At 40.1% G+C, this 24670-nt stretch overlaps 1 protein-coding gene across 3 annotated transcripts in view; it reads right to left on the reverse strand.

Moving 5' to 3' along the window:
- Positions 1-7553: 7553 nt before the first annotated feature.
- The window catches only part of Egfem1 (EGF-like and EMI domain containing 1), a 599915-nt gene continuing 582798 nt past the window's right edge, over positions 7554-24670 (reverse strand). Inside the window, 3 exon segments of one of the 3 annotated variants that reach the window (NM_001415037.2) lie at positions 7554-8181; positions 10192-10326; positions 13554-13682. In NM_001415037.2, coding sequence (NP_001401966.1) covers positions 8156-8181; positions 10192-10326; positions 13554-13682 — 290 coding nt within the window. In that variant the 3' untranslated portion in view covers positions 7554-8155. 3 annotated transcript variants of the gene reach the window in all.

The following is a 24670-nucleotide window of genomic DNA, read 5'->3' on the forward strand; positions in this document are numbered from 1 at the left end:
TTCTTATTTAGTATATACATATTGATAATGTGTTACATTTATTTTCTAGTTGGTAAGTATATAAGGAAATAAAAACTTGTCAATAAACCAAGAATAAAATTTTGCTACGCTTTGATACTGTTGGTTATCCAATCCTTTAGAAACTACTTTTAGAATTGGAGGAGAGCCTGTGGTTTTGAGAATCTATCCATCTTTCTCCCTATGCATCTTAACAAGCCTCATAATTCAGTAGAGTTTATTCCGTCCAAGTTACTGGCTGTTTCTTAGTTCCTTTGATTTCCTATTTATCATGCCTCCTTCGACTCTATGAAACTTCAACCCCAAATTTCTTTACAGCGTTGTCAAGAACATTGGTTAATGGAAGCTAGAAAGTCTTTCTTGAGTATCTATCTCTCCTATGTCCAGAGCTGGGGATATGAAACTGACTGATAGTACTTACCACTGACAAGCCTAACTAGTTATAATACACTGATTCCCATAACACTATGAAGTGAAAGGACTTTGTGGTTTGGTTTGTTTACCTATGGTGAAAGATAGGATAAAATCCTTGAATTCTAACCATAAAAATAAGAGGGGCCAGGAAAATGGCTCTGAGGGTAAAAAGATTTGACACAAGCCTAACAGTTGAGCTGTATCACTGGAACCCATAAGGTGGCAGAAGAGAACCAAAACCAAGCTCAAGATACCCTTGCATGTGCATATTCATACTACACACACACACACACACACACACACACACACACACACACACACACACATTAATGAGAGCGTATTTATTAGGAAGAAGAGACAAGAAGAAAGATACCATGTTCAGATGCACCTGGTGCTTTGAGGACAGGAATGAATGACAGACCTATGCGAGTTATATGTGAGACAATTGTAGTTGGTTATATGGGAGCAAGAATTCTAAAGGAAACTCGTGATAATATGAAGGTGAAGCCCATGTTGCAGTAGGAACCCCAAGGTGTTCAATGCTAGAAACATGGGAGACTGCATGAATCCAAATGAGAGTTTCTGTGTGCTGCCAATGACCGACAGCCATCCTACAACTGTGGGGACTCCCGACACGATGCCATGAGCCCATTATCAAACCTGGAACTACAAGTCTTAATCTTTGCCTTGTGGGGTTGTCTTGTTTAGACCTGTTTTGCTCCAACTTGCCACACCCCTGTCATTCTCTTTTTCAACAGGAACATTATTCTGTGGTACTTAAATTAGACATCGGGTGCTCACAGGGAAGACTGTTATTTGAGTGTCTGAGGAGACTTTGAACTCTGGACTTTGGAACAGTATCGGAATTGCTAGGAGTTTGGGGGACTCTCAATCTGAGAGCCGAACTAATTCCTTTCTCCATTAAGTTGCTGCCATTTAAACATTCTGTCATAATGGTGAGAAAAGTAATTAAAACAATGGACCTTTAGTGCTGTGGAGTTTTGACTTCATTTTATGTAGTACCAGGAGGTCAATGAGGTTTACAAAGTAAGAAGAAGATTAATTTTTAATTGATCCGCAGACATTATAAAGGTGATTGTGTATGGGAGTGGCTAGAGCTCCATTCAAAGGGAATAGGGAAGAACATGAAAGCTCACTTGAATACTAGCTTCTTCAGAACACAGATATGAAGTCTAATCTACTTAAATCCAGACCCAGCCACAGAACTTCTTGGCTTTACATGAGGTGCACTATACCCCTTTTGTTCCTTCTCACCATGGGAGGAAGAACTAGAGATAAGGACACACCCATCATTGTCCACCATCTCCCTATTTCAAAGCTGAATTTGCACAATAGCTTTTGGAAAGGGCTGTCACTGCTTCTGTGTTGCCTCTGTCACACTTCTCTGTGGGAGCTGACATTTTGCTGATACTTCATCAGGCTGGCCCGCCTGCTGAGAACCAGATTGGTAAGGGAAATGCATCTCACTGCAGGGAAGGATGAGAAATGTATTATTTAAATACAATTTATTTTACAGCAACTTTAAAAAATCAGATCTGCAATTGCTGTGGAGAAAGCAGCATTTGGTTGCATCTGACGTCTTTGCATTTGCTGATTCTCAAGACATTGGATGGTTCTAAAATGTTTTTATTCATCAGGTTGTTTTTTTTTTTCATACTTTTTCCCCTTTATAGAAAGACTTTTAGAAAGGTATATAATAAAATGCCAGCCCTGGTTGGGGTGGGTGAGGTAGAAATTGTTGGAAAACAGCTCAGAAGGTTTTCTTTATTAGGAAAAAAGTATCCCTCTAAAATAGAATTCTACATGAATTCTAGAATAACAACGTGTATAGGCTGTTTATACATAAAGCAATACTTTCTGGTTTGCATTTTTGAATCTGAAATTACTTCGTTTTTTTTAACGTTCTCACTAATTCTTTAAGAGTCGTACAGTGTATTTTAGTCACCTCCATCCTAACTCTGCCTGGAAGTTCTTCATATCTACCCAGACATCCCTCCCCTCTCCCACCACTTGTCCTCTGTTATTATTTTTTTGTTTTAAAACAAAGTAAACAGGCCAAATGACAAGTCAATTATTGCTAGAAACTGTTTGTTGATTAATTCGACCTAAAAAGGTCAAACTGGTTGCCTGTTTACAAACAGTCCCTGAAAAGTGTTTTTGGAAGAGAAGGTGAAGGTGAAAATTTACTTGTGGGTGTTGAATATGTGATGTTTGTGAGCCTGGGGTGTGCTGACCTCATGACTACAAGTTTGCAATAGCCAATTGCAAAATGTCAGGAGATTTTAAGAGCCATTTGACATCACATTGGCGTTTGGAATCATCACAGTGGGAACACCGCAAGCTTTACAACCCAGGGCTCTTGTATTTCATTCATCCCGTTAATCAACATTCCTCAGATTTCCACTGATGGAGGATTAGGCCAGTGGCCAGGATTGCTTTCCTGGAGCTGTATCCAATGATGTGTAAAGCATGAATGTATTTGGGATGAGAATATTCATTCTTACGTCTCTGTCTCTCCCTTCTTTTCTCTCTGACATCTTCTTTCAGTATTGAAGGAATCTAATTGGATTTGTCTTATAAGACACATGGTAGAAATTTGAGATAAAATAACCAAATTATTAAGATGGTGAAAATGGGATTTCTAAAGAAAGGGAAAAGAAGCATTTACAGGCAATATTACAAGTTTGTTGTTGTTGTTGTTGTTTAAGGTTTTGTTTGTTTGAGGATTGGTAGTATTTTGATGAATTAAACTTAACATGCCCAGCAGTACAAAAAGGGGAGGAGTCTCAAATTTGAGTAATAATAAATATGGCAAGATTAGAGGGAAAACATTTGCTCTAATGGAATTACGAAGCAACCACTACATAATTATCATGCCCAGATTTTAGTCAAAGATGGTAGCGTACACTGCCATGGTTAAAGAAAAATAAGCAAAGATAAGAGCAAATGTTATTCATCCATAGTCCTAGAAATGGATATGGCCACAGTTTCAGTCAGCAAACACTGCCTTCCTACAAGTTTTCAGACACACAAATAGATACTTCTACAATTTTTAGTCATTTTTCTATCCATGGTATTCAATGTCAGCCCCAAGATATTATGCATTCACCCTAGTAATGAACTCCAACATTGTCAGAATAGTCGCAGCTGTGTTATATAACTGAGTAAATCCCCTCTCCCCTCCAGAAGACAGGTTATCTCTGTGCTTTGGTTCAGGAACTAGTGGCCTGATTAATATAAATCTGGGACAACTTCTTTGATTATTCAGTGACATGCCCGACATAAAGCTAAGCTTCCTTCATAGAGATGGCTTTATTTTTTTTACCTAATAGAAAAATTATTTATGATTTTTCACCATTTAAATTTTATCAGCATCTGCTTATGGTTCATAGCAATGGGTTTTATTATGACATTTTCATACATGCCTGTAGCTGTGAATCCATCATTCCTACCTCTACACGTTGTCTAGAAATAAAAACTAAAATGAATCATAAAACCCCTTCCACTTGATGTTTAACTATTGGCAACTAACAGGTGAGTCAAGGCATAGTGTTCAGCTGTGTTCCTGGTGGGGCACCTACCAGTCGCCAATTGCCAGGTTCAAACCCCTTGTCATACAGATGGCCTGAGTTAAACTCTGGAGAAAACAAAAGGAAAAACTTGTACATATGAAGAAGACATGATGGCATAGAGTGAGGGAGAGAAGACAAAGGAAGGGGGAGAGTAACCAGAGTGTGTTACACACATGTGTGAAACTGTCAAAGAACAACATTTATGGACATGTTTGAACTATTATTTGTTTAGTCAAGCAAAGTATTACATATCTATGATTATATTGATGGTGGTAGTGGGGGACAATTTTGGATGGTTACTGGCCAGCCAACCCAGCTGAAGCCATGGCATATAGATTCCCTGAGAGTTCCTGCATCAGAAAATAAAGTAGAGGTTAACTGAGCAACACACCTGGCCACCTCCATGTGAAATCACACAGGAACACGAGCACACACAGATACACATTCACACAATCCATCACATGCACGGACTCAAAGAGATGATGCTTTCCTTGTTACAAAACGTTTACTTTGGTAGCTCATACATGTTTTATAGTTACAGGCAAAGTAACCTGTTTTTAAAATTCCATGTGCACCGTAACAGAATAGTTACAGAAATGCCATATGTTTCCCTTCAAGCCTTTAAAAATGCAAACACGTGAGAAGTGTCTCCATGAGCTCTCTTTTGGCTTGTCCATTTACTTATGGTAGTGATCATATAATTTGTGTTTGTGGGTCTCAATGGGAAGCCAGCTGGGCTTGTGAATAAGGGAATTTTTTGTGTATTCAGTTTAATACATGGATCACAACCTAGTCAATAATACTTAAGTCAATATTATTTGCCATCAAACACTATTCTTAGGGGCATCATGAAGTGTTTTCTACAAGTTGAAACCCTAGCATGAAAGAACTGTTGTGCAATTATGACAATGAGTATTTGAAAGCCTGCAGAGCTTGCCTCTCTCAACACTTTGTCAACTATTTATTTATATCACCTGGCAAGTGAGAGAACACAAACTTTATTACCCTCTGCTTAACTCTTATTTTCCGTTAAGGTTGAGTTAGACAAGGGAAAAGTGTCACTTCATTGTGGAAACAGCAAGTCAGAAGTAGCCCCGTTTTGAATAGGTAAATCTTTACCTTTACACTCCTCCTTTCCCTTCCCCTTCCAACATGTACCTTACCTTTTCCCTAAAGCAAAACAAGTTTGTTAAGGTGTTTGGTTGTTACTCTGGCCAACTTCTGCTCCATTGAAATGATTGTCAACAGTGCTATGAGGACAGTCCTGAGCTCAAAACCATCTATCTCATTGTAACTGAAACTTGTCAGACAAAGAACTTGGCTGGTAACTTGTTTGCAGGTCATCCTTGGGGCAGGGGCATCAATGTATTCCCCCAAATGATTACATGATTAGCCTGCTGCTAAATACCATCCTCAGGGTTTTTGTTTCTAGACACATGCTGGTTTGCAGAAAGTCCTAAGCATGGGATGCTAATTCAGATCACCATGCCTATTCATGAACCAATTGGCAGTCTAAAATGGCAGATTCATGCTCAACCTTATGATGCAAATTGAAACATTATGCAAAATACTGTCCAGCCTGTAGCTTTACAGAAACTCTCCGGTGACTGTGCTCCCAGCAGAGAAGGTAGGGCAGGTGGACATGGCAAGGGGCTCCATGAATACATATACCTGTGAGGACAAGGCAGGCAGTGGTCTACTGGCTTCTCAAACAGCTTTGAACTTAGCTTACCATTTTTTTGCCTTAGGACTCTCCAGTCTAGTGCTACTCCAGCACAGTTGGTAGTTCTAGTGTAGACTCTTAAGTGCCTTCCGGAAGAACTCTAAATACCGTGCTGTATGACATTGGCTTCTACACGGCAATAATTGTATCACCCGATTTGCAAGTCTTCAGCAATGAAGTTTTGCTACTCTTCCAAAAAGGAAGTGGAATCTCTGTCTTCCCCACCAAGTCTGGGTTGCCTCGGGATGTGTCATAACCAACAAAAAGAGGTAAAAATGATAATGTGTGTCTTCTGAGACTAGGCTTTGGTCTACTCTTGGTGACTTTGGAGACTTCTTGAAATATCCTGACACTGCTGTGCTGTGGGACTGAGGTGAAACTTGGGGGCATGCCACAGAGGAACAGACAAGTTTAAAAGCAGAGATGCTTAACCAAGTCCAGTTTGTCCTGAAAAGACGTCCTTGTTGAAATAGATACATGAGTAACAGCAGCAAGACCAGTTGACCAGCCTTGACAGCCCACAGAATTAAGAAAAACAATAAATCATCATTGAAAACCACCAAATCCTGGGAACATCATTGCAACAACAGTTAGTCAAATAGTGTCTAGCAGTATATCGAGCACACATTGAGGAATACACAGCGTTTATATAGCTAGTAATTTCTTGACTTTATTCTTTGTCCTATCTGTGTTTATTACTTTTTATGCGTGGCACAGGAGCTTCCTGTGTAACCAGAAGCACAGTCGTGCTTTCCAGACTTTTCTGTCGAAATAACCTCCATTTTCAGAGTCCACATAACAACTGACATTCCAGTTCCCAGAGGCCATTAGGGCAGGCTTGTAAAATATGAAAGATTAAGAGAGAAAGATGGTTCTGGGTTTCACTTTCACTGTTGCCTAAGTGAGCTGGCAAATTCTCTCTCTCTCTCTCTCTCTCTCTCTCTCTCTCTCTCTCTCTCTGTGTGTGTGTGTGTGTGTGTGTGTGTGTGTGTGTGGTATGCTGCAAAGAAAGAAATGTTCAATAGCCTTTGAGGATTTATAGCACTTCTAAAAGTATTCCCTGAAGAAATCATCACAGGGCTGTGTCCATCACTTTGGAAACACAGATATAGTGGCTGCCTTTTTTTCTTTCTTTTTTTCGCTCTGTTGCTGAAAATTAGTTGTGGTTGGGTTTTTTTGTTGTTGTTGCCATTGTTGTTGTTGTTTTCTTTTCTGTTTTTCCAGGCAATAACAAGGGAAGGCATTTTGATATATCTTTGGAGGCATTTGTATAGAGCAAGCACGAAAATGAGTTGTAATTTGTAAAAAGATTCTCACAAGGTTGCCTTCAAATGTTAGCCTCACTTCCACTTGCCTGATCCAGATTTGCTTCTAAGACAGTCTAGTGAAGGCAGACCTTGTAAAGTGTTTAAGGTAGTGGAAGAGAAACCGGATGCTGTCGTTACATTTCCTTTGAACTGTTGATGGAAAGAACAGACAAGACATACTATTGGCATATGACAACATATGACACACTATCCAAATCCCGACAATTAGAAACCCTGGAGAAAGTATCCTCTGAACACAGAGAAAACAGGAAAACTTCTCTAAATGTTTGGCAATGGTAGAAAGTTACAGTTCACCGTACTCAGCTGTGATGTGTCTGTTTTGGTGGGCAGAGTCTCTGAATAGCAGAATTACCACATTTTCTGAGAATGTCTAAACTGGGTTAGCAGCCATATCCTCTGTAGATAGTTGTCATATAATTAGATCATATTTACACACACACACACACACACATACACACACACACAAACACACATCAATTCAAACTTTATCTTCTATTAAAGTGAGGCTTGAAGAGGTGAAGGGGCATTTCTGATGTCATAAAGCTGTAAGCAGCAAAGGTACAAGTTGGTCCCAAGTCTTTCAGGTTTAGAGTCCTGTGCTCCCATCACAAGTGACTCTAGACTACTCAGAGTCAGTTGGGCCATGTTCTGAGAGACCCGCTGTGGTTCCTAACTTCAACTTGCCTGCTTTGGAACCATTTGAATTAAAATTTATTTTTCTTGCGATAGTACAGGGTTCGCACAGGTTTCCTAAGAGGAGCTTATGGTGGTGGAGGTGGGGGTTACTAGAACACTGGGTCCTCCACACTTAGAGATCTGCCTGTGTCTGGGGTCCAAATCCACAGAATACAAACTTTTATCCAGGACATGGAGGCAGCTTTTAGGTGGATTTTCTCCCTACATCACAGGTTCCTGGAAGAAAGTGGCTCTTCTGGTTTTAGAAGCTATCACGATGAGCCGAGGTTGCTGCTGGTTGTTTAGGCTTCAGTTCTTTGCCACTGAAACAGTGCTTAATTGACTATTCATGTGCGATTCAGACACAGGCCTGGGGGTAGGATTTTTGAAGATGTGTCTGGCTCTCAGAATACTTGGGCTACTGCTACACCTGAGAGAGAGAGAGAGAGAGAGAGAGAGAGAGAGAGAGAGAGAGAGAGAGAGAGAGAGAGAGAGAGAGAGAGAGAGAGAGAGAGAGAGACAGAGACAGAGAGAGACAGAGACAGAGAGAGAGAGAGAGAGAGAGAGAGAGAGAGAGAGAGAGAGAGAGAGAGAGAGAGAGACACAACAGGCCTGATTTTCATCTCGCACAACTCTTAAAGGGCTCTTTTTGCCTTGATTTCAACTGCCAATCACAGTGATCCATTCCCATGCTCTAGTCTTACTCATAATTTCATTTCGTGGCTAGACAAAAATATCAGAATCAGACAAAGTTATCTGATTGAAAAATAATATGTTTTCCAGAGATTATGGTGACCTCTCTATTTTGCTGATTTCCATATACTTTCAACTCATTTTCTCTCACAGTGGGGGGCTCAGAAGCATCTTTCCGATGATAAAGTATATGCAGCAGTTGCTTTAAGGAAATGTTGCCAGAATAAATTAAATTTACCCAGGTGTGTGTACATAGTATTATACCCTTGTGCATTGACTTCCAGAACAGGACATCTCACGGGGACACGAATAGAAAACTAACCTAAGGCTTAAAATCAGGGCAGTGATTGAGGGTGGCATGAGACCCACTCCTGTATTAAACACATTTGCTTGAGATTGGACTTACATTTCCTCAAGTTCTTTTTCTCACTACTTATGGAGTCGCAGTCCAGCCACCAAAATAGCCTGCTTGGTTTGCTCATCTACTACAAGTTTACAGTCACCGGTGGTCAGAAAGCACTTCTCTAAATGAGTGCATAAGGGTTACTAGGACAAATTTCAATTCCTCTGCTTCTGTGAGTGGACTCAGTCCTGAGGTGTCTTCCATCTAAGCCCTGTGTCATCTTCTGGTTTCAGATGGTGCCACAAATCACCACTGGTTCTGATCCTTTTATTTGTCATCTGTGCGCATTTTTTTTCACTAAAGAGCAAAAAAGTCTGTGACAATTTTTTCCTGAATATTTTCTTAGTCTTTGATGAAAAAATATGCAAACAATGAAAATGAACCCCCACACATTTATTGATTCAAGAAAATATTTACTGACCACTGTCTTTATTGCAGGAGTGAGGAAATACAGGAAGAAAATGTGTGAATGTGCTAGGTTAGAAGATGAGACATACTGTCAGGCAACATGAAGAAGTCTAGAAAAGCTGTTCACCACTTTCTTTTTTGTTTGTTTGTTTTTGTTTTTGTTTTTGTTTTTTTGTTTTTGGGTTTTTTTTTTTTCCAGAGCTGAGGACCAAACACAAGGTCTTGCACTTGCTAGGCAAGTGCTCTACAACTGAGCTAAATCCCCAACTCTGTTCACCACTTTCTTAAGAATGGCACCAATGGAATTCAGTGACAAGGTGACCAAACACCAGAAAAATAAACAAGTCCTCGTAAGGTCTACGAGCCAGGCATGGCTTGCTGACAGGTGGGAATAGCATTTCCCCAAATTCCACAGGCAAGCACACACACACGTGTCTATACATATTTCTTATTATTGGAATCACAGTTTTCTGCTTATAGATTTATCCACAATTATGTGACATCTAGATATCTGAAAAATGATAGTACTGGTACCCATATTTAAGGTCTCAATATGAAGAAATTGTTAATAAATTTGTTGGGATGATTGATTTTAAATAGGAAAAGGAAAGTCTTTCAAGCTGGAGGAGAGCATGTCCTCGGTTGATGAGTCTATATTATTGAGCATTAATTGTTTCCAGATATAATTTTAAGATATGCCATCTTCTTCCTTTGCTCAGGCTGGCAAGGGGCCTGAATGAGTGGAGGCCAAGAAGACAAGGTTAAATAGTTATATTGTACTCACGTCTCGGTTTCCTCACCTACAACAGGAGATCAATACAGCCTCCCTATCTCTAAGGATACCCGTGTGGATTAACTAACTAATGACCAAATAGTGCTGAACAAAGGCCAGTCATTATTATTCGAGAAGCACGAAAATCCATCATCTGGGTGTACCTTCCTGGCATCTGTTGCCTTGGTAACCGGATTTGCAGGTGCAGCTACCATTTTTGGCATTGCATTCCAGGGTGTTCTCTTCCACACACTGACATTCCAAAGAACAGCTAGCTCCATAGGCTCCCCTGGGACAACCTGCAAGCGGATTGAAGCAAACTGGTCACCTGAAAACCAGGCTTTGTTTATTTGAAATTGTTAGTGCATAGGCATGACATTCTTTGGAGCCTGATTATAAAGAGAATAAGAGGATCATTATGACTGCCAAAAAAAAAAAAAAATGAGGGAACAAATGTCTTTCAAATCAGGCAATTCATTTGCTTTTTGGCAACTGGGCATGAACAGTGAAGCCTGAATTACTTAAAAGGCGGCAGTGATGCTGGGAGAGCGATTGCTTCTCAAACGTGCTTATTGCTGCCTGGACTTAATATTCTCCAAGGACTGTGTTGGCTGCCAGGCCCCCTCATCATCCCGCTGCAGCCTGGAGATGATGGACAAGCACTTATGTGAGGTTGGCCATTGTCCTTACTCCCCCTCATTATATGGTAATCGGAAATAATTTTACATTGCCCAGATTACACAAAGCTTCCATTGTGACAGAGATATTATCTTGCCCACTTCTGTGGCAAGAGCTGCTTGCCCTGTCTTCTTTATTCTCCCCAGGCCATTGAGTTTTAGAGATGATGCAATGAGGACTGAAATTCTAGCTTGTAAACAGCCCGCCCTTGTGTTTAGGATGGCAGACCACAGTTCATGTATTCCCTTGCTTCCTCCTTTCCACCCTTTCTGCTGAATTCTTAGAACGCTCAGTCCCCTTTCACAAACCTAGCTCTGACAATTATTTCGTTCCCCCATTATCAATGTTCAACCATCTTCTTAAATTAAGTGTACTTTAAGGTGCTCCTGGGCTCATAGTAATCATTTGGTGTGCCCTGACAGCTTTGCCCTGTAATGGTGCCTGCAGAAAATGCAATGAGTTGTGGGGCTCCCCTGGGGATGGGAAGTGACATAGTACAGTTCATTCAATGTGGTGGTTATGATGTCTCAAAAAATCCCAGTTCTGGTTACCAGGGACAGGGAGCATAATCTTTGAGGCCAATCAGTGGGGTCCTGTGGACTCTTCAAAATCTGTTCCAGTTTTGGTAACAAGTGGTCCTTTGATCTTCAAGTTCTACAAACAGCATCAGATTTCCCAAGTCTTGGTCTGTCTCATTCTAGGCTCATCTCTTTGTTCTAGAATACTTGCTTAGAAACTAGTTTGGAGAAAAAGAAAAGGTGGAAAGAATCTCTGTGGGTAATCTGGTATCTGCTCAGGGCTTGTTAGGCATCAAGATAAAACAGCCAATACTCTATATTTTCAAGTCCTAACTCTCAGGACTTCCTGACTACATCAAGGATATAATTTATTAAGATTAGGTTGTTTTAAGATAGATACATTTCTAACCTAATACACATAATGAGCTTACAGACTGGTGAATTTGTCCAGAGGATTGCTTGTGGTAAAAGCACCAATGATGGATGCTGTGATGCCATAGGAGGGTCTACCTACATGAGACAATAGGCCTGGGACAAGTCTAACATCCTTAGAGGACCAGAAAATGATTGACACCTTGAAACTGAACTCTCAGCTCCCTGAACTGTCAGACAATGGATTTCTATTTTAAGACACTCAAGTTTTGGTACATTGGGTGGCTAGGAAATAAATGATTAATTATAGGACTTAAGGTCCTCAGGTAAGTGACATCCATAAGTTAATCCAGAAGAACTAGGGTGTGTGTATTCGTCATAAAGAGGATAGCATTTAAGATGTTAACAGGCATCACCACCACCACTACCATTCTCTGCAGTACACTGCTACAGCCAACACCAGCAACATCACTACAACCACAACAAACGACAAACATGTTTGATGGTTTTCTTCCAAGTCTTTACTCTTCACAGCTGGTGAGTTATAAGAATGTGAAGCTGGAATTCAGATATTAGAATGTCAATTTTGCTGATGAATAATGAGCTTTCCAAACTTTTTGACCAGATGTACTGATTTAATTTTTGTGCTCAAACATCTGATATTGTCATATGTAATATTCAAAAATTATTACTTCATATTGGATATATCTTGCTACATTTTGGGACCAACAACAAAAATGTTATTATCTTTGTTTCTAGCCTAGTTTTCCTCTCTAGGCATGATATTCCAGAACATACCATCTGTACCTCTTCTGTACAGCTATTGATGATTCTCTCCCTTCTCTTCTTTATTTAGCTACACCCAATCTTTTCCCATAATCCATACTCAATTTTCTATGAGGCATTAACTTGGTCTCTTATTGGTATGTATGGTCGTAATTTATTATGCTTTCCCCCCAGAAATATTCCTGTTCTTAAGTATGCAAGTCCTATGAGCATTCAACTAAGGATAAATTATAAACTATAGAAGGTCATGGTACCTTGATAACAGCAGCAGCAATGGTAATAGCTTCATCAAGTAGTTATTATGAACTCTTAGTCTCATTGGACAGCACTATTTGAAGGTGTGACTTTAGTAACATTATTAGATTGGGAGGTAGTATTTTGATGTGTGCTTTAATAAAGAAGACCTAGAATATATTTGCTTGTCCCCCTGATAGGAGGATGCAGTGACTGGCAACATCTAGGAACCACTATCCTAAGGCATTATACTTGAGAAGCTCTGCAAAATCTTCAGATTCTAGAATTAAATACATTTATTTTTATAACCTATCCACATTATGGTATTCTTTCACAGCAGGCTAATCAGACCCAAGACACTAATGTGCATCAGGAGAAAGCTTCAGAGGACCCAGCTCTTCTGTAACAAGACGAGGGAAGACAAGAGGGCAGGAGCAGGAAGGGCTGAGGTTACTTCAGGTTCACAGATCTTCGCTTCAAGGACGGAAGAAGGTCCTTCAGTGTTACTCCAGGAAGAAACTGTGGAAACTGGAGCGGAACTTACAAACTCAGATATGTTGGGTAATCATGTCTTCGTGCATGCATGGTCAGAGTACAAGGGCTATGCTAAATTTTAAGGGTAACAGTGTCTTATACTAGACGAAGAGACATGATCCAGGGTCCTCGCAGTTAGCTCCTATAAAGTGTTAACTGAAACAATTTGAGCTTGATACCTAAATATATAAAGTACAAAATGGAAAGTATTTAAAATGTAGGAATAGTTTTAATTGTCAAAATATAGATTTTTTTGTAATTTAAAGAGTCCAAAGAACCATCAAATACCCACCTATTTGAGTAGATGAACTAAGTTTTTTTTCTTTTAACCTCTGGCTGGTCTGTCCCCACACTGTTCTAAGCCATTGTGCTTCATAAAGGGAACACTCACAGCTGTTACTTACGAAGATGGCAGAATCTTCCATAGCGCCCTGGGTCACACATGCAGGCACCGTATACCCTGTGGCAATGGGCATTGTTAGCACAGTGACATTTCCTTTTGCAGTTCTTCCCAAAGAAGCCTTTTAGGCATCCTGCCGGATATGGAAACAAAGTAAAGATTAGCTTACAGGCAGACATTGCTACAATTTTCCTTTACAATATATAAATCCTGAGTACCTGCCCTACCTGAGGAGCTGTAGGCAGTTGATGGTTGTTGAGGGAGAGACAGTAGCTCTCCTTTGGGGAGTTGGCCACTGGTAGGTTGTTCATACCCCCAGCAGATGACCACATACTTATGCACATATGTGTAACACTAAATGTATGCATTGGAAGACATGAAGTTGGGAGGGAGAGTAGGTGGGATATCCTGGGAGGGTTGCAGTAAGGCTGTAGTGCTGGATAGATGTGATTAATATACATTTTATAAATGGATGAAAAAACATAAACTTTTTTTAATAGTACTTTGAGAATTTCCTACAGTGAGTTGATCCTATTCACACCCTCTCTTGCACCCTTCATCCTTATGTACTCAATTCTGTGGATTCTTTTTTCTTTTCTTTTAAAAACATCAAGTTAATTTGTGATGTTCAGGCATTCTTGGATGTGGGAATCTTCAACTGGACTTTAGTAGAACTACTAGGGTCCACAACCTTTAAAATCATGGTTCTCCTAGCAGGTATCAGTTTCCAATAGCTCCTCACTAGGGGCAGCACTTCATACCCACATCCTTTTTCCATGCTGGGATTATATGTGGCTTGAGCTTGTGCAAGCCTTGGACATACTACCTTAATTGACATAACTTCATATGCACTGTTGCCTTGTTGTGTCTGGAAAATTTCTTTGAGTCATCTACCATCTCAGGTTTTTAATTATTATACATATATATATATAATATATTATCATAGATTACATACAAATTCACATACATATAAATATATTCATATACATATGAAGCTTAAGAAAGCTCAAGTTCCAGTCAATAACTCATGGTATAAAAATGCTTACAGTATAAACATGAGAACTTGAGTTCATTATCAAAAGTAGATTTTTGTATGTTCAAAGCCAATCTGGACAATGTAATGAATTCTGGGCCAGCTAGGTCTACAAAGTGAGAACCTTTCTAAAACAAAGCAAAACAAAAAATCAAAACCCTATTGTTCAGGGTTGGTCTAATGCTGCTATGTATTCAAATGCTAAATTCTGTCCCCGAGGTACGGTTGGCCCAAAGATAAGTAAATTGCCATGTATACCAGCTTTTGTTGTGCAAACCTTGCTCCCAATTTAAAACTATTGGTTAAATTAAGGTGGCTACAGCCAATTACTGGAGGGAATAGAGGCGTGGCAGATTTTCAGTTACCTCCCCGGGGGGATGGGTCACAGCATGAGGGGAAAAGAAAAAGTGAAGGAGGAAGAAGATGGAAGGAGCAGTAGGTCTCCATTAGATAAGATGGACCAGGAATTCGTGCCTGAGCCAAATAGAGCCTGAGGACAGGCTGGTAGAGCAGAGATAACCTGAGAAGACACAAACAGCAAGTATTTGAGGAGCACAGCTGGGAAGTAGCCAGTCTAACATTAGAAAATTAGATGAGGAACAATCTCCTAGTAATTGCACAAAAGCTAAATAAACAAATCATAACCTGAGTCTCATTCATTTGGGAACAAGCTAGGGATAGGTATGATTCAATTTATTTCACCCCTTGTCTTAAAAACCAAGGTATATAGCATACTGAGGAATGACACTGGAGGTTGACTTCTGGTGTCTGCACACACTTCCATAATGTGTATTTTTGTTACACACAGAAGCACACAGACACACGGGGAGGACAATGCTTTCACTCTTGTTAGATGGAGACTGCTGGGGTAATTTGGTTTGTTTTTTTTTTTTCTTTTGTTTTTTGTTTTTTGTTTTTTGTTTTTGTAAGTGCACAATAATGATTTTGTATCTTCTGCTTGAAATCTTACTGCGGCCTGTTGTAGTTCCTGTCTCCACTCCAGTGCCCTGTCCTTAAGGGGTCACAGCTGGTGGATCCTGAGAGGAAGAGCAAGGGGGAATGGAGACCTCAGGTGGCAACTGAGCATGGTAAGAGCAGACTCTCAGGAAGCAGCTCCAGTGGGACAGATCCTTTAATTAGAAGAACAGAGGCTACTGAAACCTATGGGAAGTGGGTAGAGGTCTTCTACTGGGAGAGTGTAAATCATTGGCCAAGGCCAGGGTGCTGAGCATGCCTAATAGGCATACAGAGAAATTTCAGATATAGCAGGACATAACCTTATAAGGATAGGGAGCAAGCACGTATTGTTTGTTAAGCTATGTGGCCTCCTCCAAGAGGCCATAGATGGAGTACAGGACAGCATGGACCAGGATGAGAGGGTGGCATGGGGTCGAGGGCAGGTAGACCAGCAAACAGGTGTTCCACACTCTTGCCCCCAGCCTACTTCCAAGGGCTCCAAGTTTCCTCAGCCCATAGCTTATCAATGCCAGAAACTAGAAGGCTCCAGACTGAGCACCTGAGCCACTAGGCTAACAGAACTCATGCTTTCCTTTTTGTTGCTGTTGTTGCTTTTTCTGAGGTCCTGGAGGCACCACACAGCCTTATGTCCTTTTCAGGAATGCCCTTTCCTCACATTGCCTCATCTAGTTCTCTTTTTCACTTTTTCATAAGTATCTCCTTGTTGGGGTCTGAATGGTTCTATGGCCTTACATCCAACCATGCATCAGTATTTAATTTGCAATACATGTGTATCAACATTTGTAATCTATGTCTATCTTGAACCAGATCACAACTTCCATAAGGTAGGACTGGGAATCTTTTTCTGGAACAGTGTCATCATTCCCAGCAGAGCTCATTACAAACAATTAGCATACATATGTTTTTGAAATACTGCTCATAGGAATAAGAAGTGGAATAGGAATGGTAAGTAAGAGGCTGCCTATACTCCAGAAAGGAAAGTACATTTGATTTCCATGTTCCCATTGACTGTTTCTAATGAATTTCCCAATGAAGTCTAGGAAACTCTCAGTGATAGTTTGTTAATTATCTTTCTATCTTCAGCAACTGACCTCTGTCAAACCAATGGAGGAAATGTGGCCTTTTCATTGGTTTCCATGAAGAGTCTGAATGCATTTGTCACTGGCATTCTTTGAGCTCTCCATCCACACTCTCACTTCTCCCTTCCTCTCTTCCTCCTCTCTTTCTGTTTTCATCTCCCTGCTTACTTTTTTCACATGAGACTTACTCTTCTCATTTTGCTCTGTATAAAAGATAAGCTCTCCTCAAGTCCTACTTCCAGATCCCATTCATGAGATCAACATCATCTTGAGAAGAAAACACATTATTTTCTTGTATCAAGATGCATCCCACTTCTGTATTACTGTGAAGAAGACCAAAGCAACTCATAAAAAGGACCTTTAACTGGGGGTTTGCTTACAGTTTCAGAGGGGGAATTTATTAGCATCATGGTGGGAACATTGTGGTAGGCCAGTAGACAAGTGCCTTAGCAGTAGCTGAGAGCATGGGAAGAGTCTCGAACACATGGGCACTAGGGAAAATTTCCTGAACAAAACACCATGCTCTAAGATCAAGAATCGACAAATGACAAATGGGACCTTATAAAACTGCAAAACTTTTGTAAAGCAAAAGACACTGTCGTTAGGACAAAATGACAACCAACAGATTGGGAAAAGATCTTTACCAATCCTACATCTGACAGAGGGCTAATATCCAAAATATACAAAGAACTCAAAAAGTTAGACTCCAGAGAGCCAAATAACCGTATTAAAAATGGGGTACAGAGTTAAACAAAACATTCTCAGCTGAGGTTATCGAATGGCCAAAAAGCACCTAAAGAAATGTTCAACATCCTTAGTCATCAGGAAAATGCAAATCAAAACAACCCTGAGATTCCACCTCACACCAGTCAGAATGGCTAAGATAAAAAACTCAGGTGACAGCAGATGCTGGCGAGGAAGTGGAGAAAGAGGAACACTTCTCCATTGTTGGTGGGATTGCAAACTGGTACAACCACTCTGGAAATCAGTCTGGAGGTTCCTCAGAAAAGTGGACATTCCACTACCTGAGGAACCAGCTATACCTCTCATGGACATATACCCAAAACATGCTCCAACATACAACAAAGACACATTTCCACTATGTTCATAGCAGCCTTATTTATAATAGCCAGAAGCTGGAAATAACCCAGATGCCCTTCAACAGAGGAATGCATTCAAAGAATGTGGAACATCTACACAATGTAGTACTACTCAGCTATCAGAAACAATGACTTCATGAAATTCATAGGCAAATGAAATGAACTAGAAAATATCATCCTGAGTGAGATTACTCAATCACAGAAAAACACACTTGGTATGCACTCATTGATAAGTGGATATTAGCCAAAAAGCTCAAATTAGCCAAGATGCAATCCACAGACCACAGGAAGTTCAAGAAGGATGACCAAAATGTGGATGCTCCCACTCCTTCTTAAAAGAGGAAAAAAAAATTCATAGGAGAGGATATGGAAGCAAAGCTTAGAGCAGCGACTCAAGGAATGGCCATTCAGAGCCTGACCCACATGTGGCCCATATATATATATATATACAGCCACCAAAACTAGCTAAGATTGATGAAGCTAGAAAATGCATCCTGAAAGGGACCGGATATAGATCTCTCCTGAGAGATACATCCAAAGCATGTCCAATACAGAGGTCAATGCTAGCAACAAATCATTGAACTGAGAACAGGACCCCTGTTGGAGGAATTAGAGAAAGTATTGAAAGAGTTGAAGGATCTTGCAACCCCATAAAAACAACAATGCCAACCAACCAGAGCTTCCAGGGACTAAACCACTACCAACAGACTATACATGGACTGACCCAGGGCTCCAACTGTATATGTAGCAGAGAATAGCCTTGTTGAGGCACCAGGGGAAGGGGAAGCCCTTGGTCCTGCCAAGGTTGGATCTCCTAGTGCAGGAGAATATGGGGGGGCAATAAGGGGGATGTATAGGGGGAATACCAGCATGGGGAAGGGGGGGAATGGGGTTTATGGACAGGAAACTGGGAAGGGGAATAACGTTTGAAATGTAGGTAAAGAAATATATCTAATAAAAAATTTAAAAAAAAAGATGAAGGGAAAGAGAGGACGGTACCAGACCTGGCATGGGCCACTGAAACTTCAAAGCCCATCCCCAGTGGCACACCTTCTCTAACCACACCAAACCTCTTAATTCTTCCAGAACAATCCACCAAGTAGGAACCACATACTCAAATATATGAGCCCACGGGGTTCATTCTCTTTCAAACCCTCACCAAATGTCTCTTAATTTGTTCTGTTATGTTCACCATGGCCAAAGTAACTTTATTCTTGTTCATGTAAATACATCCTTTGAAGCCTTCATTTTTGTTTGAATCCCTAGTCATCCAGACCTCCAAATTAGCAGCGGCTCATCTTATTGACAGGACATTCCTACCTTCTTCACAAATCTTCCCATAAACACCTGGAGGATACTGCACTGTCTAGTTTGAGGATCACAGATGCCTCTGTTCTGACAATTGCAGTTGCCTGTGAACTCCTTTTTGTAGAACAAAACGTGAGTGAATTAGGAAAGGTAAATGTGTAATGGAACCTCCTGTCCATCACAAAGGAGCCAGAAAGAGAGGTCAGAAAGAGAGATGATCTTTCTATTATAATGGCTACCAAGTAATTCAATTATCAGTACCTTGTAGACCCAGGGTAAAACTCTGGCATAGTCCTAGTTTCTATGATTTAACTACCCCTGGGGGAAGTCCAGATTATATAGCTTGTTAAAATAATGATGATTCAAAGAAATGCTAACAAGGTTCAAATATTTATGACCTGACTTCCTAAACTCTAATCCTCATGGTTTCAACACTACCTAGTCATATTTGCTGAATAACTATAAGCACCCTTAGTAAGGAACAAACTATGTATTTTACTATGAAAAATGTGGAGAAAATACAGGGGAAAATGTATGTTTTTAAACCAGCAATGAATATATCTAGAGTGTTCCTGGGAACTTGGGGGCTTGACTTCTCTTGGGGGCTCCCATGGTATTTTGCATCCTCAGAGTTTGATGAAATTCAGAAAAATGAGACAAGTTTCTCTGCTTTGATTCTTTTAGAAGTGCCAGGTATTCAGAAATGTACACTGAAAAAATTGTGACTTTCTTTACTGTGGTAATTTTATTAGCTGTTTTAGTTGATATTTTACCATAATTTTTATTCTCACGTTACATTTATTATGTGTCTTAGTTAGGGTTTCCATTGCTGTGAAGAGTCATCATGACCACAACAACTTTTATAAAGGATAACATTTATGTGGGGTTGGCTTACAGTTTCAGAGGCTTAGTCCATTAACATCATGAAGAAACATAGAGCAGCATGCAGGAGACATGGTGCTGGAAGAGGGACCTTAGAGTTCTGCATCTTGATCCACATGCAGGAGAAATAAACTGTGAGCCACCAGGCAGGCTTGAGTTTTTCAGAACTCAAAGCTCATCCCTTAATGATGCACTTCCTTCAACAAAGCTATACCTACTCCAACAAGGCCACACTTCATAATAGTGCCATGCCCTGAAGACCTATAAGGGCCATTTTATTCAAAGCCCCACATGATGTCTCTTATAGTAACCTCCTACCATTATATAAAGCTTAGCTCACATTCAGCTTCTATTTTCCCAATGTATTAATTTTCATTTCTTTCTTATCCCTTTCTCTTCCTTCCTTGTTTTATTCATTGAGAGAAGGTCTAATGTACTCAATATTGACCTTGAACTCATAATGACTCTAAAATTCTAGTCCTCCTTCCTCTACCTCTTAAGTGTTTATTATAGCTTTACTCTGCTTGGTTTGTGTAATGTTAGTATTTGAACTCACAGCCTTGTTAATGATAACTAATCATTCTACTTACCGGGCTTACCCATTGTTTTTTCTTAATTTTATGCCCTAGGCAACTATAATAAGAGGGAAAGGGGGAGCAAAAGTAAGAAAAGAGAAAGATATTGGGGAGTGAACAATTGTTCAGTCCTATATTGTTAATTTATCTGTAGTATAACATTGTAATTTTCTGGCATCTATAGAAAGGACAGTTTATAAAAACAGAGATAAAGGATTCACAGTGGCTTCCAATGTACCAGGGTTATAGTATATCATCTACATAGTGGATCAATGGGGTTCTCTGGTCCCCTCCCTCCAAAGTAGAATACAGTATAACAGAAGGATTCCTAAGATATTTTATTAGCATAATATAGAATGAAGACCTTAGAGGATAAATTGTTAACAGGGACATGTCCTAAAATGAAGCTGGAGGACTTGGATCACATCACAGACTTTCTTGCTCATCAGCAATCCATGCCTTTGGGAGTCACTTCTCTCTTTCCATTTCATTAAATAATCAAACTGTGTTCAGTGACTTCAACATGGAATTTTTTTCAAAAGAGATGTAGTGATAAAAAGCCCTGGTGTTAAGTTAAATAATGCACTGTGATATTTAAATCATGTTTCCTTATAATTTGTTGAACTAATTCCTGAGAACTCTAAGTTGATATTTTCATAGTTGACCACTGAAGATACTGGAGCAATCATCTATTCAGTTGGGAGCTCCACAGTCCTCATCCCTACCTATTTTTAATTTCCAGTCTACTTTTAATTTCCTTGGTTGCATTTTGTGATGGTTTGCATATGCTTGTCCCAGGTAGTGGCACTATTAGAAGGTGTGGCCTTGTTGGAGGAAGTGCGTCATGGTGGAAGTGGGCTTGAAGACCCTCCTCCTAGCTGCCTGAGAATGTGAAGTCTTCTGCTAGTAGCCTTCAGACGAAGATGGAGAACTCTCAGCTTCTCCCACACTATGCCTGCCTGGATACCCCCATGTTCACACCTTGATGATATTGGGCTGAACCTCTGAACCTGTAAGTCATCCCCAATTAAGTGTTGTCTTTTACAAGACTTGCATTGGTCATGGTGTCTATTCATAGCAGTAAAACTCTAAATAAGACAGCCTGTATGTCACAACCAAGAATCATAAGGTGGCATGCTATGAAAAAATGTCCTAACTATTCTTACTGGAGTAGATACTTATTCTAGTTATGGATTTGCCTTTCCTTCAGGTAATGCTTCTGCCAAAACCACCAACCATGGTCTTACAGAATGTCTTATCCATCATCATGGTATTCCACACAGTATTGCTTCTGACCAAGGAACTCATTTCGCAGCCAAAGAAATATGACACTGGTCCCATGATCATGGAATCCACTGGTCTTGCCGTGTTCCCCACCATCCTGGAGCAGCTGGTCTGGTAGAAAGATGGAATGGTCTTTTATTTTTGGTTGTGAGCCTAGCCTTTAACGACTGAGCCATCTCTCCAGCCCTGGAATGGTCTTTTAAAGACACAGTTATAGCACCAATTAGGTGGCAGCAGCATGGAGGGCTGGGACAAAGTTCTTCAGAAGGCAGTATATGCTTTGAATCAGAGTCTGATATATAGTATAGTTTCTCCCATAGCCAGAATCCATGGGTCCAGAAATCGAGGGGTGGAAAGGGAATAGTTCCACTCACTATCACTCCTAGTGGCCCTCTAGGAAAATTTTTGCTTCCTGTTCCCACAACTCTAGGTTCTGCTGGCCTAGAAATTTTGTTACAGAGTGGGGGAGTGCTCCTACCAGGAGCCACAACAAACATTCCATTGAACTGGAAGTTCAGACTCCCCCCTGGTCATTTTGGGCTTCTAATGCCCTTAAACCAACAGGCTAAGAAAGGAATAGCAGTGTTAGGAGGGGTGATAGATCCAGATTACCATGGGGAAAATGGATGGCCTCTCCACAGTGGGGGTAAGAAGGATTATGTCTGGAGAATAGGAGATTCCTTAGGGTGTCTCTTGGTACTACCATGTCCTGTGATTAAAGTCAATGGGAAACTAAAACAGCCTAATCCAAGCAGGATGGCAAAGGAAGCAGACCTATCAGGAATGAAGGTATGGGTCACTCCTCCAGGAAAAGAGCCAAGACCTGCTGAGGGGCTTGCAGAGAGGGGAGGAGATAGATTGGGTAGTAGAGGAAGGGAGTTATAAATAGCAGCTAAGGCCATGTAACCAGTTGCAGAAATGAGGATTATAAAGTAATATGAATGCTTCTTCTGTTTTATTTTGTATTTTTGTCTCTCTCCCAGTTTCTTTAACATCAATTGGTATTTAAGTTTTGATACTAAAAGAATGTTCCCAAGGGACATTGCATCATTGTAAATTTACAAATGTGTTTGTGATTGTACGAGGAATAGTTATATTGTTAAGCATGTTCATGATATTGTTTTTGTTTTATGTGGACATGAAATATTTGTGTCAAGTTGACGAGGGATGGATTACAGTGGCTATTCCTGGTTGTCAACTTGATTATATCTGGAATGAACTATAATCCGGAATTGGAAGGCTCACCTTTGATCCTGATCTTGAGGCTGACATGGATCTTGGTATGGAGATCTTGAGGCAAAATAGCTATGAACCCCAGGAGCTTAAGGCAAGGAGATCTCTGAGTTCAAGGTCACCTGGGGCAAAGCAATTCTCAGACCCAGGTGTGGTGGCACACACCTTTAATCTGGGACACACCTTCTGCTGGAGATTTATATAAGGACATTGGAAGAAGGAAGAGTCTTTTTCACCTGCCTGCCAGCCTTGTGGGACTGAGCCATTGCTAGATCCTTGGACTTCCATTCATAGCTGCTAAAGATCATTGTTGGAGAGTTGGACTACAGACTGTAAGTCATCGACCAATTCTCTTACTATACAGAGACTGCCCATAAGTTCTGTGACTCTAGAGAATCCTGACTAAGATACATTTTAAAATGACAATCATATTTAAGTGGTTAATTTATATGTATTTTAAAGAATATCCCATCCCCTTTATACTAAAGAATTAGTTGAAACCTGTGAGCTGATTTGGAACTTGTTCTGTGTTCATTCTTAGCCTTGGCTTTCTGAAGCAGACTTTTCCAGAGAAGCTCCTGTGAGCCCTCAGGCCACCTGTCAGGCATTCCAAGTTTGAGGACATGGATGTCTTGTCCTTTCATCACCTAGCACTTTGAATCTTTCACTTTAAGATTTGTACTAGTGACACTTTCTTTTGATGCCTCAGAAGAAAATTGTCTAGTTTCAGTTCTTATGCTACCGTGACAAGGGCTGAGTGATCAGGCCATACATATATGGACTTGCATGATAAAGCAAACCTTTATATTGTAATATTCATATGATGTCATTATATACATTTTATACTATGGGATATGAGAACCTATGGGTCATAATAACCGAGGGTCTCCACCAAGATTTTTGTCCTCTCCATACTAATGTGGTTGACATTTCAGTAGAGAGTAAATAACAACAAATAAGAAGGAATTGGTCATGACCAAAGGGAATGCTTTCTGAGAAAGAATGCCAGCACAGTAGGGAGAGTGCTTCACATCTACTAGAAAGATCAATGCTTGAAGAGGACTGCAGAATCATATAAAGTGTCATGTGACAGACAGTAATAGATCTTCAGAGATCATCATAATAAAAAAGCCACTGAACTAAAAGGAGAGAATATGAAGTGGCCAGTAGTTTAACTTCTTAGAAATAGTCAATTGGGCAAAGACCACAATAAAGTTTTTTTTTAAATGAGAGGGATTTATGAGAACCCGATTCTAGAAGGCTCCCCATGACTAAGTATATATCTTATGTACAGAAAGGCTGTTTAAAAGGTTCAGAGTGGCAGAGAATATGATCACAAGGATTCTTGAGGAATAGATAAATAAAAGATGTCACCACGCTAACTTGAGTCCTGTGCCTGAGGCATGTAGGAGAACATATCTCTGCTTTTTTTTTTTTTTACTTGTACATAGGGAGCTAAAAGGAAAAATCTGCTCACACCATCTTCCAGATAATCATGAAGACACATATTTTTAAGTACAAGAGAAAGTTAAAAAGAGAAAAAGCTCAATGCATTTTATTTTAGATCTCGTGGAAGTTTCAACTCTTCATTTAAAACACAGATGAAATGATATTTGGATGGCATCATATTTAAATTTTTGATAGCTTCT

The sequence above is a fragment of the Rattus norvegicus genome, chromosome 2, assembly GCF_021556685.1.
Source record: "Rattus norvegicus strain SHRSP/BbbUtx chromosome 2, alternate assembly SHRSP_T2T, whole genome shotgun sequence".
NCBI classification, from domain to species: Eukaryota; Metazoa; Chordata; class Mammalia; order Rodentia; family Muridae; genus Rattus; species Rattus norvegicus.